This window comes from Nipponia nippon, unplaced genomic scaffold, assembly GCF_047370975.1.
Source record: "Nipponia nippon isolate SJK-2023a ecotype South Korea unplaced genomic scaffold, ASM4737097v1 scaffold_3, whole genome shotgun sequence".
Lineage (NCBI taxonomy): Eukaryota > Metazoa > Chordata > Aves > Pelecaniformes > Threskiornithidae > Nipponia > Nipponia nippon.
The window spans coordinates 56,926,074-56,944,279 of NW_028262347.1; the positions used below are offsets into that span (position 1 = coordinate 56,926,074).

At 38.0% G+C, this 18,206-nt stretch overlaps 1 protein-coding gene across 6 annotated transcripts in view; it reads right to left on the reverse strand.

Moving 5' to 3' along the window:
• Positions 1 to 18,206, reverse strand: part of TNRC6B (trinucleotide repeat containing adaptor 6B) — a 134,569-nt gene that overhangs the window by 107,202 nt on the left and 9,161 nt on the right. For 5 of the 6 annotated variants that reach the window (XM_087767830.1, XM_087767844.1, XM_087767835.1 and 2 more), the window contains exons 2-3: positions 10,767 to 10,839; positions 5,638 to 5,736 (exon numbers count right to left, since the gene is read on the reverse strand). In XM_087767830.1, the coding sequence (XP_087623956.1) occupies positions 5,638 to 5,691 (54 nt within the window). In that variant the 5' untranslated portion in view covers positions 5,692 to 5,736; positions 10,767 to 10,839. The remainder of the gene's footprint in view (positions 1 to 5,637; positions 5,737 to 10,766; positions 10,840 to 18,206) is intronic. The other variant, XM_087767831.1, reaches the window with a different exon arrangement.

Consider the following 18,206-nt stretch of genomic DNA (forward strand, 5'->3'; position numbering starts at 1 on the left):
ATCAAAACCATGATTCGTAAATATCTTTCTATAAATTACTTAGGTCAAAGTCCCCCACTCCCTGCAAATTCATAGGTTTTTACTTTGAAAGATGAAGGAACAACACAGAGGAGAGGGGACATTTTACATTTGACATGAAAATTTTAATTGCATTTTTTGAGAAAGAAGATCGCAACATAAGCTCAAAACTCCTGCCAATATTGAAAGAAAACTAAAAATTCTTCAAATCAGGCATAAAATTTTAGCTTCCTCCTGCAATATTTTACAGCAAAGGAACAACTGAGAAACAAAGTTTAAGTGTTGTCTGTGCAGTAATCCTTAACAGATGGATGAAAACAGCTGAAAAGTCAGCCACAAACAAGAAGCTCAGTGCTTGTTGATATTTTCAGAGTACCAAGGCTGTTAATGGAAAAAGCCTAGTAATCACTAGTAGCACATTAACTACCGCAAAATATCATTAAAAAAATAAAACAAAATCATAACCCAAAGAACAGTAGAGGGTGTGGGGTTCCAAATAGAAATGTTGTTTTTTCTTTTTTTTTTTGTGAAGGGAGGAAGAGAGACCCTGAAAAGTCAGAAACCAGACACCTCATCCCCCAACTATTTCATAAAGTGAAAGGATACTTTGCTGTATGATATTAATCAGAAGATAAATATTCCTGTCAAATAAGTTTTCTACGTCTGCCAAAAATAACTACGTTTTTAAAAACTCTACACTCATTTGAAAAAGCTTACTTCTGTACAGGTTGTTTCCCCTCTTTGTGGCACTAATATTAGATAATTATTGGAATCAAGAGCGTGCTATTGATAGGTGCCAGCTGTCTTTACCGTGTCATGCCATTTTAACAGAAAGAACATTTTCTGACAGTTTCGTAACAAGGAAGAAACTGTGAGATCAAACAATGGAACCAGTTAAGATGAAAAGCCCTGGCAACAAAACTACCAAGTCAGTAAGTTTCTCCAAAAGCAGCCTATGGGGCAGGTGGGGCGAGAAGGGGAGAGAGCATGCGCAAAAAATACTCTTTGCTGGAAAGCAATCCAATGAATGACAGAAGGATACGCTGCCAAAAAACTAAAGGGAAAAATTGTAGTAACTTCCCAAGCATGCAAAATTGAGAAGAATGAGAGCACAACTCAACTACCACAATATTAAAAAAAAAATTACAAAATTAAATAAAAATGTATGCATTAATAACAGTGCGGGAAACAAACATTAAAGTGAGGACTGAGTCCATCAGTAACTTTCCTTAAGCTTAATTACCAAGAGGTTGACACTGGATTTCTGTCATTCATTTCAGGAGTGACGAAGGCAAGCATGAAGGCCAGCTTTTGTAGCAGTGCCACCAGGTTGACAGGAGTCAAGCAAGACTATCAATCTTCATGATGCCTGACTGTAGGGATTAAGTTTTCTAATTATACCTCACGTAATGTTAATTAATTCAAAGCACATAAATATTTAGTCTTTAAAGTAACTTGCTCAGGTCTACACGAGGCACAATTTTTTTTCTTTTTCAAAAACAGAAAGAAATCTCCTTTTCTCTTCAAGGCTTGGTCTTGACATCTCAGAACACTATTCAGTCTAGGATGCCAGAAAATCTGAGACAGTTATAGAACCAAACCAGTTCACAAGGACTAAAGCATGGTATATCATCTGTTTCCCACTGTGTGATAGAGTCTTCACACAAAACTTTTTAGGTTATTTCCAGACTGGCACCATAAGAAAGTTAATTCTTGCAGTACCCAAATCTTTACATCCTGATGTTCACGGTATCTCCATGAAAGATGATTTTGAGGTCATCCCTAACACCCCAGAATACTTCATTCAAGTATACCTCAATCTACAATAAATTTGGTTCCTCAGGTTATGCCCTGCTGATTCCAGAAGTACCAAGGCTCTTAGCGGTTAGGACTGCTGACAGCATTAACATACTGTCTCTTCCCATGCTACTGGGCAAGCACATAAAAAGCAAAGTGAGTGACATTTTTTCTGTCAGTTAAACATTCTTTTAACTGAAGACTCTGGAAACAAGTATTGGTAACTGGTCATGGGATCTGCAGTCTCAGGCAACTGAGACTGTTATTCTAATCACTGCTTTTCCTGCTATATGTATCAACAGGAACCCCTCTTGCTGTCTTGTTTTGTGGAAGCAGAAGAGTCAGCTAACAACACTGAGATACTGAACTTCATGTGGTGAGCCATACTCTTTACAAAGATAAATTATGAGCATGTCTTTCCACAGTGATAAAGACAAAACACCTTGATAACAATATAACAAAGATATCTCTAGAAGTTAGTGCATTTCCTTTCTTTCCCTCGAGTTCAATGCATATTTATGGAAAATAAGGCAGATCAATTTTCAACTCGAGATCAGCTTAAGACAGTGTCAGAAGTGATTGTCAGGTGACATTTTGGCAAAGACCCTTGTTGGCAAAATATACTACAACATGGAAGGGATTTGGCTACAGAGTTTAAAGACAATTGTCCACGTCTGCTTGTTCAAGTGCTTTTCAATTTAAATTCAGATGAAGTGATAACAGGACCATTCTGCAAGAGGCCCAAATGTAGGGTTTCCACTTCTTGTCAAGACCAAAACTGAATAAGAGAGAAATTCTGAACTGTGGGGAGGTACCTACCAGACCCCTGATCACCTTGCATTCTGAAAAGAAGAAAAAGTATCAAGCACAATCACAGCAAGGCCATTTACTGCTCAACAGAAATGCTTCAAGTGTAGCTGATATCAAGGCATTCTGGCATGTAGGCCTGGACCTTTGTCTTTTGAACATAAAATATAAGTTAAAAACCGCTTTATGTTATTATAAAAAAGTATAAAAATAAATTCTACAATCTTTTCCTCCACCTTTTGCAACAATAGCTTTAATATTGTTGTTGAAGGCCTACAAGACTGAAGAAGTAATTTCAAGACAGAAAGCTTGCCCACTTTTATTTCATAATTATTCTGAGGCAGCCAATAAAAGATGTTACGAATCACCATAAACAGTAATTTCATTCTTTGTATCACATGCAAAAAATCTCTTTTGGCTAGAAATGAATTATTCAGAACAAAGGCTAAGAATGGGGCCTTAATCTGACATTATATATGATATAATCAAACTTATCACTGAAGTAGCTGGAATGGGCTTAATCAGCATTTACTAATCTCATAAGACCGACAAGCTGCACACTCAACTTCCACAATATTTAAGGGAAGAGCTTCAAAGGAGCTACTAACATATGAAGTGTTCCAAGTCCTCCTTAAACGTTCATAGGAAATAAAATGCTAGAAGATGACTCCTTAGATATCATTTACAGGCTCAAAAAATACCATTTCTAGTGAAGGCAAAAAAACAGGTAAGTTATGGGATTTTTGAGAACAGAGTGTAAACTGAGTGAGGTCCGAAAGGATTGCTGGTACTTTAATACATGTGTAAGAAAAACCACCTAGAAAAACATAGAAGAAAAGATCCACGGATCTGAACAATAAGCATAACAGTAATTATATATTTTAGCTTTTATTTACAGGTTAGTGTTTTGGAATGGGTAGAAGGGGAGAAATGAAAGGTCCAAATAAAATATGAATGAATAGGTAGTTGTATCAGTGTCTTTGAAGCACAAACTAACTTCTTAAAAAAAACCTGATGTCATCTGCCTGAAGGAGTTGAAATGTCCTGACAAAAGGAAAAAACCTGAACTATATTACTGAAGTCTTAAAAAAATATTTCTTAGAAAAATGTATCTTTATGAAAATGGCTCACTAGATCATGTAAACATTTGTAAATTAAGGGCATCATTTTAACGATACAAGACAATATAGTGGAATACACTTTGCCTAATTTTTTCTAGGACAAATCCTTCAACTGTTATAGCTATAAAATTCTCCTGAGACCAGGAAAGAGAGGATAATAATTTACAGACTAAAACACTTCCGTGAGTAGTCCTGTACATCACAGGATGGGGAGAAGGACTAGATGTAGTCATGAGTCTTTTTTGCTTAATATATACTAATCCTATATAGCTCTTTAATTAATAACACTGAATACCAGATGTATGATTTGAAATTTCCCACGTTCTCTAAATGACAATTGTTTCAAAGCAATACTGCACACACACTTAGGTATTCAAAGCAAGTCTAAAAGATTTTTTGAAATTTAAGCTCACTAAATTTTTTTAACATAATGCTGGAATAGAGATACAATCTTCGCCATTACACCCAGAAGTAAGAATACCAAAGAAAAGCATATGTTTCACTGGAGGAAAAGAGTAAGTTTCACAAGACAGTTACTTCAACCTACTTCCTGCCACACACAGACAAAAAAAAATGAAAGCTGTGTATCTATATATATATACATACATGCATACATACAGGCACCTGTGTGTATATACATAAATATGTATACACACACGTTCTCTCTGTTTGGTGAAAAGTAAGCACTAGGAACCATGCTAATAAAATCGGCACCATGATGTTTCTTCTCACACGTCTATCCACTAAACCCTGTAATCACATCCTTGTCAAGAGATGCATTCAATACCCTGGATGGCTGCAGGTACATTCACTGATATGTTTTAATTTATCAGCTCCTAATCTAGCAAGCCTTCCTTCAAAGCTATTTAAAATTAACACAATTCCTAAAGTACATGCAGGACAATTGCCAAATCCTTTCTCTAATAATTAGGCATCTCCTAACTTGATGCCTACAGCTTAAAAAAAAAAAATGTTTTATTCTATTAGAGCATAAAATGATGAGAACATCTCTCAAAAAAGCTCCAGCTAGGGGGAAAAAAAAAAAAAAAACCAACAAATTTTAATTTTAGTCCTCTAGTTTTCCACTTTTTCAGCCAGTCTCTTACACAAAACTACAAGAAAGCTAACAATGATTCAGATTTTCATGAAATTTAGGAGCCATATTTTAAACACAGATCAGTTCAAAGTTAACACTAACTCTTTGAGATAGTCAGCACTATAAAATACATTTCTAAACCTATTGAAGAATATGATAATCACTATGCCATTGTGCAAAGCAAAGTAATTTGCAACTCAACATCTGCATCTTCAGGCAGTAAGCAAAAAGCAGGACACAGCCAACATTATATTCAACAGCACACTTTATAGCCTCTTGTCCCAACAAGGTATGTTGAGAATCAGGGGTACCTTTAAAAGCACCATACTATGCAGTCTCACAACAAAGCACATGCTGGCAAGTACAAGGAAACAAGCAGAACACCTTGAATATAGATCAGTCAGTAATCCACAATCACTGACACCTGCATCTAAGTGCCCACATGCCTAATTCTTTAAGTCAGTTGAGAGGGTGGGTAGGTAGGACAGAAAGCTTGACAAACCCTTCCAGTTCTAATAAATGGAATACAATCAAGGTTAGTATTTCTTTACGAGAGTTTCCTCTTCCCTTCCTGGGAGTGCCCAAAGACACATGTCGCAATCTTTAGTAGATGGCAAAAAGCCTGTCTTCCTAAAGGCCTTTAAAAACTTGATTTTTTAAATATCACCAGGGTAATAAATATTATTTACTTGCATGCCGGTATTTATTAAAAACATCGCTAGCGGTCAACGTTCACTCAATGTATCCCCCATTTCAGCCAAGGAAGCTCTTGTTCCTCCAAAACACAGTGGCATTTACCTCACTGACCTTGGGACTGCCTTCCTCCAGTATTTCTCCCTCATCGGTTTGCATGGGAACAGGATCTGTGCAAAGCTCTGCAGAAATGCAAAATACTGCCTAAAGGATAAAAAAGAAAGAAATATTTTAAAAACAATGATTTTTCTGCCTTTAACAGTGTTACATGAGATTGCGGTGCACATAAGTAACAATTCTAGGCTATGACCTTTAATGTTCCCATTCTGCACATATTCGCTGAATTTATACATTTTACACAAACAAGTGAGAAAACTGTTATTCAGGATAACACAAAACTCTACTTCATTAAGAGAAAAAAAGCAGCTAACAGGAATATACTTTCTTTTTAATTTTAAAACATGCAATTGCTGAGTAGTTAACATATTCATTGCGTTTACTCATTAAAGCTACAGTCAGTAAGGAATAATCACACAGACTAGAGCTGAGCAATTCATACTTACTCGGAAATAGCTTTTGTGCAAATATAAGCTTCACAGATTCAGCTTACAGGCAACCTAAAGGTTATTAGTTTGAAAAATTGTTAGACTTCCAGTGATCCCACACTACCTCTGAATTCTTACTTTAGGGAGTTTTTCCTTTACTTCATTTTAGAAATAAATACAGTCTAGGCTCTAAATGGTTCACGGAACTGATAAAGTCATTCATCTTTAGGTCAACATTTCCAATCTAACCCAGATCAACAACTCCCAGTGTTTCCAATATTCAACGCTATTTGGTAACTTATTTTTAAATTTGTTTGACAGTGTCAGCGCAGTTCCAGCTGAACAAAGTCTACACCCCAAACTCCATTCTTAGAATTGTAAAGTAACTTCTGGAAGAATGCAATACAGTTAGGGAGACTTTGGTTACAAAAATTAGAATGTCTTCCACTCCAGAGGATGAGCCATCTTTCAGAGGTAATGGATCAAATTAATCAATTTAGGACATCAAATGCACCAGCATAAATTCAGAAGGAATCTCTCACTCTCAAAATGCAAGATGTAATCTATCAGCAGATCTGTAACATTCCAGGCATGTGGAAAGTAAGGGCTCACACGGAGTTAAAAACTCTCTTAAAGCCAAGAGCGGATGGCCTTTAACAGCTGTCCCTCTCAAGATACTAAAACTCTTCAATTGCACCGGCATTTAAAATCCATTTAAAGTCTCTCCACTTCATTTTTGCACCTCAGCTACAGAGCTGCTGACTCTACTGTCACAGCAGCACTGTCACTTCACAGCAGCAATTCCAAGCCCAGAAACTGACAACTTTGGGAGTGCAATAGTAATGAGGTCAAAAAGAGAAAGCTTGGAAATTGTTCATCTAGATGCACCTCCTTCATTTCCAGGTTAAAGCCTGTTCATAAGGTAAGGCTGTCTGCGCTGCCAATGTCTTCCGTATGTTGTGCATAGGTAGACAACATCTTTCATGGCTATTAAGTTGAAGAATATGTTCTACGAACATAAAGGGCCCGAAGCTACAAAATGTTACATACAACGTATTAAATCTTAGAGCCAACAAGCTGTTAGGTTCAGTAATATCATAGATTCTCATGCAAAGCACGACAGCTGTAAGGACTTACAGCATAGTAATTTCCTTTTCTGGGGAAAGAGGAGTGAGGATAAAGCAGAATTCTCACCCAAATCCTCACCACATATTCTGCCTGCAGCATATAATCAAAAATCGTAGGTATCAAATGCTAAACAAGACTTGCATCATGCATCTATGCCAAGATCCTCCTGCATGTAGCAAGTATTTCTCGCTGCCAGGCTATGTTCTGTTGTGCGGCAGGAGGGGAGGAGGACAGGCCGAGCAGTCCCTGTCCATGGTACTTCACCGGCTGAGTTTCTGAAACCCACTCCAGAGCTCAGGAGCTGGGAGTTTCTGAGCATGATTTTGCAATATCAGATTCAAGCGATGGAGAAGATCCACAGATTGTTAGACAGATAGTCTGAAGTCTAACAGCCAAAACAGCTTTGGCCGGAAGAGTTGCTGTGGCACTGAATTAGCTTCAAATCAGCGAAACAGGCAAGACTGAACTTGAGCTACAGAAGCATGAAAAGAAGCTCATAAAATAAAACAAGACCAGTCAGGTGAGGGCAAGACCACTGCAAGGACAGGGTCACTGTTCATTCAGAGTGCTGGAAGAACTCAAATATGAACCTCTGAAAAACTGCCATGTTTATCTTCTGAACTATCCCTCACTACCAGAGGAATGGAAAGTGGAAATATTTGACACCAGTTTTTATATATTACTCCTGAAGAAGACAAAAACCTACCAACCAGTGCATCTCAAAAAACAAAAAGTCAGTAGAACTAGGAAACAGAAAACAAAATAAATGGAAAGGCTACAAGCACAAAGATAAGCAAGTTCTCCCACAGAGGACAGATTAAATACACTGGAACTATCCATAGCTCAGAGATGAGAGCAGGAAATAGAAAAACAGAGAGAAATCTGTAAAAAAGCAATGTAATGAAGAAGGAAAAGACAGTTTATTCACTCACTCTTCATTTGTCCCGTAATTCATGTTTTATCAGCTTTAATGTTCAAAACGTGTACCATACTATTTCATACAATGCTCAGTTAGAGTGAACTCACTTGCATGGGATGGCAAAAAGGTGGAAGTTTTAAAAGGCTCTGTAATTTACTGGAAAAATTCATGGGGGGAGTAGAAAATCCATCAATAAAAATCTTGCAGCTGGTGTAGGAAGACCCTAAGCCAAGAGGTATTGCAAGAGGAAGTTTTGCTGAACACTACCCTATTGTATTTTTCCCCATTGCATTTGCTTCTGGCTTCTTCCAGGAGGCAAAACATCAGGCGACAAACTAAGAGCCCAATTCAATACTATCATTTTTATGTTCTTTCTGCATACGTGAATCCCTTGATTCCCATGGCCACTGACACAAGAGTGCTGCATTTCAAGTTTATCTATTGCCAAAAGCAGGCATTTGGGGATTCCTGAATCCATGGGAAACTACCTCTGTGGCAGACTTTTGTAGCAGTCATTTACAACTGAGGATGACTTCTCAGCCAACAAAGTTGACTGCTTAGTGCCAGCATGTGAAGAAACAACATAATTATTCCATGTTGTTGACACCGCCTCTTCAGCTCACTAGCTTCTGAGCAGAGGGCTGAAGGTCACACATAGGGTAATTTACTTTGTACACAGAGGATAGATAGGCAATCAGAATTTGTACTGGCGTCTTTAGGATTGGAAAAAAGGCCAAATGCCAAAAGGCGTTTATTTACTTATTTCCAATATTTACGTGATATGTCAGGTTCCCAGGGGATAAAAATACATAACGTTTATAGACAGTCCATTTAGATTTTCAGATTCAACATCTATCAACAAAGTCACTCTTGGAAAAGGTCAAAAGTAAGATAATCCTCCTCTTCCATTCTTGCATATAACTCACCAAAACTACTTCAGATGGGACTGAAATCCCTCAATCTTTTTATTCACCTGCTATCTTCCAGAAAAATTAACCAACTTCAGCTTAAGTGAGGACTCGAAGGAAGGTCTGGCAAGTAGCAATGCACAGGTATGTCCACATATGATGTAGTAGATGCATGTCTAAAGTTAGGAACAATTTTTATTTAACTCTTTGAAATACCGTACAGTGATGAGAATCTATTCTCAAAGGTAAAAACACTCGCCAATATGAACTAGCTGCAGCTCTTATGAACTTTAATGCCCTCTACAATATTGTCCTGTCATAAAACAATATGGCTTTGGGACAACCCAGTTGGATATTTGGTCCTGTTTATGTTCCATCTCTTTCTGCAGCAAAGATGTACACATTTAATTCAGTGGTATCAGGATGATGGATACAGCTACCAGTCATAAACTCAGTGCAAGCAGAAGAGCGCAGAGCGCCTGATGGATACTGTCTTTTCACTATTGCATTCTAGCATGCTCTGGCAAGTAAAACCCGAGTCAAATTTCTGTATACTTATAAATCCCTGAAAATCAATACCAGTGAACAAGGTACTTTCCCAGACCTCATTTTCCCCCAGGTAGAAAGATTCACCATTCAGAAACACACAGTCCTCATTAGCAAGAGAGCGCTGGAATCCAAATGTCTTCAAATTTGCTGTCCACCAAACAGGCATCACTAGAAATAAGCACCTTGTCTAATAAATGGGCCTTTCACACAGCAACACTTCTTTTTCAGATTGCCAGCAGCAAACAAATATGGACTAAAGAGAAAAACTTTTCTTCATTTGGTGTAGAAGAAAAAATTATTTCAAGCTTCTGAAGAGTGCAGCTGCAAGAGAAGCACTTATTAATGTAAAACCAATTATGGTTCCTGTGAATTCCAAAGACTAAATTGGATATGGCCCAGTGGAAAACCCTTGAAGGACAGCAAGGCTGTGCAAACTGCCACCTTTACAGACAGTGAGCAGAAACTGAAGGTAGGTCCCAAACTCTCTCACAAGAGCACAAAGCAAAACAGGCACACAAGTGCTCTTCAAAGATGGTGATCTTGTATACAAGGCATTCTTGAAAAAAAGCAGTTAGAACAAGGCAGTACTGTACCAAACTATGTCTTAAATGAGACTGTGCTTATTTGACATAATCGTATTGATACATGATTGCAACCATTAGTCTCTATCTAGGTACATAGACAAAAAAGTGTTAATTTTAACAGATGGTCTAGCCATATATCTAATTGCTACAGCTTTACATTACATTGAGTTTGTTAAGAACATACAAAAGCAACATAAAATTTAACATATGGAAAAAGAACAGAATATTTTTTGTCACTTTAAATGTGAGTTGAGAGGCACTGAGATGAAAGCAAGAGCATCCAGAAGATAAACAAAACTTGAATGTAACTTCATTGCTTGTAGGAACTAATCACTAACTGATTCCAGTGACTTTAAAATCTTGTCATAAATTAATCAGTTTTCAAAGAAAACCATCATACGCATCAACTTTAGCTGACAAAAACAAATCGTATCAGGCAGTTACAGAAAAAACTTCACACCCAAACCCACAGGAAATAACACACTAGAAAGTATATGAAAACAGCAACATATCCCATAGTTGGTTAATAACTACTATAGGCTAATGTTCTTCTCACCTCCAACATTCAAGAATGCAATATTGAACTTTGGTTGATTTTTACCTTTGACAGTTTCCAAGGGCTGCCAAAGCCCACAAGGATCCGTCCTGGCTACATTCAGTGCAAAAATGAAACCCTAAAAGGAGACAAAAAAAAATTTAAAAGGCCAGCCAACTGTGGGCATTACTAGATAAAACACATATAAAACCAAGAGTCAGTTGTCTCCAAAGCATTTAGAAAAAGCCATATTAATCTTAAAATCATGTAGGGTAAACAACAGCAATCGCAAAAGAAGCAATACAGCCAGACCTCTTCCCCCCCCCGGTAATTTATGCACTATTTGGGCGATAGGGGAAGAGAGATACAGTTAGGGTTAGAGTTAAGGAGAGAAGTACCTTTCTCCTCACTATTCCTCCACTTCAACTGCCACCCCAGTCTAGGAAATTATTCTTCAAAGGCAAGAAATTTACATTTCACAAAAAGTATTTAATTGCTGAGCCTTAGGCTCAAATTTAGGCTCAAGTTTTAGCAAATTTAGGCTTTATGGAATAAAGTTGCACCACTGCTGGAAATGCATCTTTAACTACCTCAGAGAAAATGTTAAAAACATAATACTGTTTATTGCTTATGCATACTTCTTACTCACCCATCACCACGCAACTTAGATCAATGTAATCAGTTTTGAGAAAAAAAAATAAGAATCCTTACGCTGTGACCCACCAAACCATTTCAGAGGTACCTTGTACCTGTACCTATAGGACTTAGTCTGCTGGCTGATTAGCTTGCTCTGAATCTTCACTAAATACTACAGATACAGGCCTGACACTGAAGTCTAACAATGTACCTTGCACAGTGCTGTATGACAGAAACCTCAAGCTGCTATTGAACAGGAAATTCCCTTCCAAGGATTTACTGTCACTACCAGAGTTTCTGCACACTTTGCCACTGGAACCACTGGGGGGGCGGAAAAGGCTAACATTTCCTCAAAGGTGTAACAGCAATACCTCCTAAAATGAATGTCATCATTTAAACTAGGCACTGCAAATTTTATACGTGCTGAAAACGTTATTTATTTGGCAGCAAGTTACAATTTTCTCATCATTAATCATCATATTATCCTTTTCACAACAGTTTTTAACTGTTTACTTGCTATGTGTGAAATGTTCATTTTTCATTCAGAAATGAACATGCAGTCAAAGCACTATCAAAGTACATGTGCAACATGCTCAATCTTCTCAATCACTCTGAAGTAGTTTTCCACGTGAAAAATGTACATTAAGTACATCATCACCTTAATATTATGATGTCCCCAAAGCATTAGCAACCTTAGAGTCCACACCCAAATTGAGAATGTTTTTACCAGGCAAGGCATTTTAAATCATTGTTAGACAGTAAGGCTCTGGAGACAGAAGTCTAATAAAACTCAAACTCTTGATTACTTTTACAATAAGTAAATGCATACTCTGAAATGAGTAAGAAGCCGTAATTTACCACTTTGTAATATTTCCTCCATTGAAAAAAATCAGCACTGCTTTCATCTTAGCAAACTAAGTAAAGCAAGTTGCATTTACCTGGCTTCACTAGACAGTAGTAGATCAAGGAAATACTTCTACTACTGAAATATATTAAAAATATTATGTGGAGGTAAGAGTAATCCACTCTGTCGTCTGTAAGTTTTCAATTTTCCCTATTAATTTCCAAAACTATAGCAAAAAAAAAAAAACCTGATTCCTTGACTGAACGTTAAAGTATTATTCATCTCCCCAAAACATCTCAGAAATACCCAGACACACCATTTAATACACTATTATTAATCTACACAGTCAAGTACACATAGGCGGAGTCAAACGCTGTTGTTGCCTTAGCAGTTTTATCATGCGTTTCTGACATGTACGTCCATCAAATGAGAGCATCAGCAAAAAAGAAAGACTAATGAAGTGTCTGTGCAGTTTTTCACAGCGTAGGATCTGAAGTTCGAAAACAGGAAATATGGCAGAAGTTGGCCAAAAAGCAGCTTTTCCCAGAAATGGGTTTTTGCAGGCTGGATACTGAAATACTGTAGCATTAGTATCTAGCAAAAGCATTCAAAGCTCCAGCCAAACCACCACATGCTTATAGACCACTAATGCCTCCATGGGAAAAGAGAGAACTGCTACTAATTATGCCAATAATCTGTCTTATCTCATTACAGAATCTTATTCATGAAGAGGAGTATGGATTCCTATCCCTAATTGAAAAAAGCCTCTCGGCAGTATCTATTTAACTTTTAATAGATATAAGACAAGAAAAGACTGATGTTCCTCCTCTTGTTACTCTGACAAATTTAGGCCTATGTTTCTAGAGCAATAACAATGTTAATTAGCAAAGTCAAAGTGGCACAAGAGAGTAGGACCCAGTGAAAACAGTTTGGGTTAAAGACAGAACGCGATATGTAGCTGAGTAGGACTGCAAAGATGTTACAGCGAGGAGAATCTCAGTGTCTACCACAGTCACAACAGAATTTAAATGTCATGCATACATCTTGTCCTAATTCAAATCCTCAGAGTAAGTATCTACTTCTGCCGACAGCCAGGGCTTTAGGATGCATCAACCCACTTGCCTGGACTGCACAGGAAAAATCTTAGCCAGGAAAGCAGACATAGTTTGATTAGGTAGCCAGAGGGGAGAAAAAAGAAAAAAAAACAAAACCAAACAAAAAACCCACCCACAAACCCACCATTCCTCTGACAGAACGAAGGGGGGCACCTCCCCCTTCCCTCCAAGAACTGTGACAGTTCATAGGGAAGCATTAATCAGCTAACTACAACACTTACTTATTAATTCAGGCACCCAGGCACACTGAAAGATCAAGACTCAGTCTTTATTATCTTGCCATAGCAGAAACAATTCATTATACCTACGTACTTCTGGCTTACATATATTAAGTCCTGCCCTGACAGACTAGAACTGTATGCATGTATAGTGTAACCCCCCAAATATTCTGTATGTATTTCTAGTTCCAATATAGTCAAGTGCAGCAATTTGCTTAGCTGGGTTAGGGAATCTATGAAACAGCAAAATATCCCGTGCAGTCAGGACTCCTAGACTAGCTTTTTTCCTCAAGTATTCTTTAGGGTGCTGCACATCTTCCCACATTTGTGCACAGGGTCCTTTACTTAAAGCAAATATCTCCTTTCTGGTCACCTCACATAAGCTGCCTCTGTAGGAACACAAAATATTCCAGGTGCACAGAACTGAAAGGAACAGGTTGCCATCAAGAAAATGTTTTCTTCAAATTCTCCCCCCCAGCCTCCCATCCAAATCTGGAGAAACAGAGACTATGAGATACAACAGAACAGTAAGAAGCCCTAAAAAAAAAAAAAAAATATAATTTCTATTCACAAGTGGGAAAAAAACACAGGGTGAAACTGTTTTTTTTGTATAAGAACTGAGAGAACACACACAAGTGTGTTCAAGGAAAGTGATTACATAATCCTACAATAACTCCTGAATATTAAATATTAGGTGTAAAAATTAATCCCATTACCTACCAATTATCGGGTATTTAATCCTATTTTGAAAGAATAACATATCAGCAGCACTGAACTGGCTAAAGCTCAAGCCCATTTCAACTCATTCAGAATCCACCACCCAGTCTTAACCACAGCTAGAATTAAATACTTCAATTTTGGTTTCGCAAAACATAACCAACTTCCAGGAATGAAAAGAGGTCCAGAAGTATTGGTTTACCACTATACATCCAAGTTAACATCACTAAAATCTAAATTATTCCAGTTGCCATTATTCAGGCACCATAAAAGAAAGGTTTGTTATGAAAGTAACCAACAGGTGGCATGTTTCTAAATTCACTGCATCACCTTGTTGGCTACTGCTCATACTTAATGTACTACAGCATTATCTAGTGACAAACTGTTCCTGTCATTGGACTAGCTGCCATAAACTGAGTATTTTCTCCTGAGCTCCTAGCATTAACTGAGAGCTTTCTGGGCATGATTTCCATTCAAATAGTAATTTGGAGACAAAAGGGGGTCTTTGCTGCCAGGGTGGTTTAACTGTCTCTTTGCTAAGTGGGTAAATGTTTGACAGCAGCAAATTTTAATTTTAAGCTTAGTTCTGACTTGGTTGCTTTATCAGAATCATTCCACAACATAAAAGCACACTCTCTGCTCAGAAGGCCTCAAGCTGTCTAAAAACATCACCTCACAAAAACCAGCTGCCGACATAAATACACAAAAACATCACATGCCCAATTAGGATATTGGGAAGTTGGCTTAAAGTCATTCATGACTTCAAAACAATACAGAAATATTTCATAGTTATTCATCTACAGCACACTGGCACTCCAACAGTCATGATTTACTATAAAAATTATCCAACACAATCCAGGTCTCACTGTGGTAGTCCTTCTCCGCTTTACTCCACTTTTGGAGACTGAAGAGGGAAATGGAACTTGTACTCAATTAGAAACAATTCGCTAGGAGAAGGAGAGATGCTACTGGTGCTTGAGAGAAGATTTACAACCTCTTTCTTTCACATTGTTTAGAACCATCTCTTTGCATTAGTTAGGTGGAAGGAAATTCAGGAAGGATTAGCACTTCAAGGAAAAACGAACTAAAGATAGACTCTAAACAAAGCAGCGGGGAGGAATGGGAGAAGGCAGAAATCCTCAGCCTCTTAGAAAAAAAAAAAATCCAGAGATCATCATTCAGCAATGGCAGCTGAGTACTCCACAAAATCACCGTGGTGTTCTACAGCAAAACACGACACTGGACAAAATGTCCATTATGTTTAATTCAGTGTTGGCTGCACAACTTCATATTCAATATGCAGTTCAATATTAACTTCTCTGCACTGACGTTTTCTGTACTATATGGAAAATGCTTCAGCTGTTAATGTAGATATGACACAGCCACTTTCAACGACAAGATAAATAACTGTAACTTGGAACAGATATCATGTACATTAGTCTGTACTGCTCTCCTAAGGGAACATGAGAACAGAAGGACTATACTGAAGTTACGTCATTAACCTACATGTACAAAACACAAGCCCCAGTTCACAGGACTTAAGTCTTTTCACATCAACAGCCCAAAAATAAATTAGCAAACCCCTTTCATAAAAGAGAACGCTCCTGAAGATGTCAGGGGTTTTTTGCTAAATGGACAATTACACAACATGACCTGCTCAAGAAAACCCAATCATTAGTGAGTTGGGTTTTTGCTGTTAAAGAATGTCCCCCTTTTTGACTCAATGTTAAGGAGGACATGAGAAACAAGTGCAAAAGGATAGTTCTCAAATCACATTTATGGGGCTTTTTCTGAGCAAACTAGTAATATGGACACGAGTTAAGAAATATAACCTTTAAAAAAGCAAAAATTTTATTCACTTGATCACCTGGGTACCAGATCATCAGTTTCAAAAGCAGGGTAAGGAAAGGCAGCCCTGGACTGCACAAAAATGGCCCTAAGTCAGAGTTTCTATTTAAAAAAATCCTGTTTCTAGCTCTTGAATCTGAAGACAGCCTTGAAACATGAGCTGAAGACAGAACACTGCATTGCCACCTTCCCAGTGTTCCAAAATATTTACATAAACATTTAAGGTGCTAAATGTTCCTCTTCCCACTAAAGGAAAAGTAAATTTTAAATTGTGTTTTTAGAAGTGTTTTGCTTACACCTTTCTGACACCTTCTACTGCACAAAGGAGCATAAAAATTCACTTCTTTCCTGCTTATACTGGTTTTGCTAAATAATCTGTTACAGGTTACAGTGAACATAAAAGGTATTTGTCTCTACTTTGCCTCAGCAGCCTATCGTACACTACTTATCACTTCGCAACTGTAATCAAGGTTACGTCCCGACTATAATCTGCCCACAGCTGCCAACTGGTTAAGTTTTCCAAAGTCCTTTGTGCTTTGTCCCACTTTATTTTTTCAGTATGGCTGAAGCATATATATACACGAGTTTATATGCATATGCATGTGTGTGTGTACGTACATATGTATATGTAATAAACATCCTCAAAACTATTTCTACTTTTTCTCTTCAAGTCCTTCAACACTCTAACACAACGTTTATGGCAACTACCGAAACTGAGGTTGTTGGGAGTACTCTCTATCTTAGCTGACCAACCGTGTCTTCTTGACAGTCAGCAGCATAGTAAGAGTTTTGATGATGACGGGAGCATCTAGGAATTAAAACATGATGAGTTGAGAATACTGGCTACTTTTTCCACTCTATATCAAAGTTTTACCCAGCCAACATAATGAAAGAAATTTTTTAGCAAAGTTGGAAACAAACTATCACTATAAAAAACTCATTCTTTTCAATTGTTCATCTTCTGTTCTCTTAGGTCTTGCAAACTAATGCTTTTCAGGCACAAAAAGGGACCATTTCACACAGCTAATACCGCTTCTACTTGATAATGGTAGCAATGCTCGGAATCCTAATGGCACACAAGCAGTCATTACCATGAGTATTACAACTATCATGTAATTTAACGGTGCCCCGGTGGCAAAAATGGGGATGCAGTCAACACGCTCAAAGCACCAGCAATCCATGCATACTAGCGTTCCCAATGATTCAGCACTGCTGAAGCAAAACCAGTGCAACTGTAGCAAGCCTTTATTTCAGGACATTTGCAAAACGACAGAGTCTTCAGAATACAGAGGACTTGAGTGTCCTGGAGGAGAGGTGAAGAGAAGGAGAGGGGATGTTACACTAGACCAGAGACTTTAAACATTTTTCTCCGTCTTAAGCAAAATGTTATGATGAGAGAGAAGCCTGCTTCTCAACAGCTCAACTTTAAACCTGAAAGCTATAAATAACTCCTTCACTGCTGATAATCCCAACAGAATCATCCCATCCGACCGTTCATACCATGAAAGACAACTCGGGATCGAAGGTTTCCTTTTGAGCCACCAGTAACAGTCATCAAGTCCTATATAACAGTACGTTTATCAAAACCAGCAGTAGTAACTAAATTAAAACTGATAAGGTAGTAAGCAGGCATGCGCACGGCAAAGGGGGAGGGGTGGCTTATCCATTGACACATGTAAATGGTAACTTCAGCAGTTACAAGAGTTAAAGACAGCACTCCTAAACACCATTCAAATGCATCACAGGATTGGAAGACACTGCATCTTTCAAACTCTCTAGTTCTTACTGTCTTCCTGTATTATAATTAGAAGAGTATCAACGTTTCCTCTGTTAAACTATCCTTTTGTTTTGTTATCTTTCACACTAAGAGCTGCACTGTTAGGGAATTCACACCAGCGCGGCACTGCTGGTTGCTCACCCCTACAGCCGTCGTGACACACAGACAGGCATCCCCAGCCGCCCACAGAGCCGCTCTAGGTCGCGGCACTACACCCCGTAACGCAGCTTTAGGGAGACGCTTCTAGCCAGACGGAGCCAGGAGGAGAGCCGGGGGGAGAGGGGGATGGAGAATGAAGCTTAAATCACAGTTTGCTCTTATTTTTTACCTCACTCTTTGCTAGTTTACACC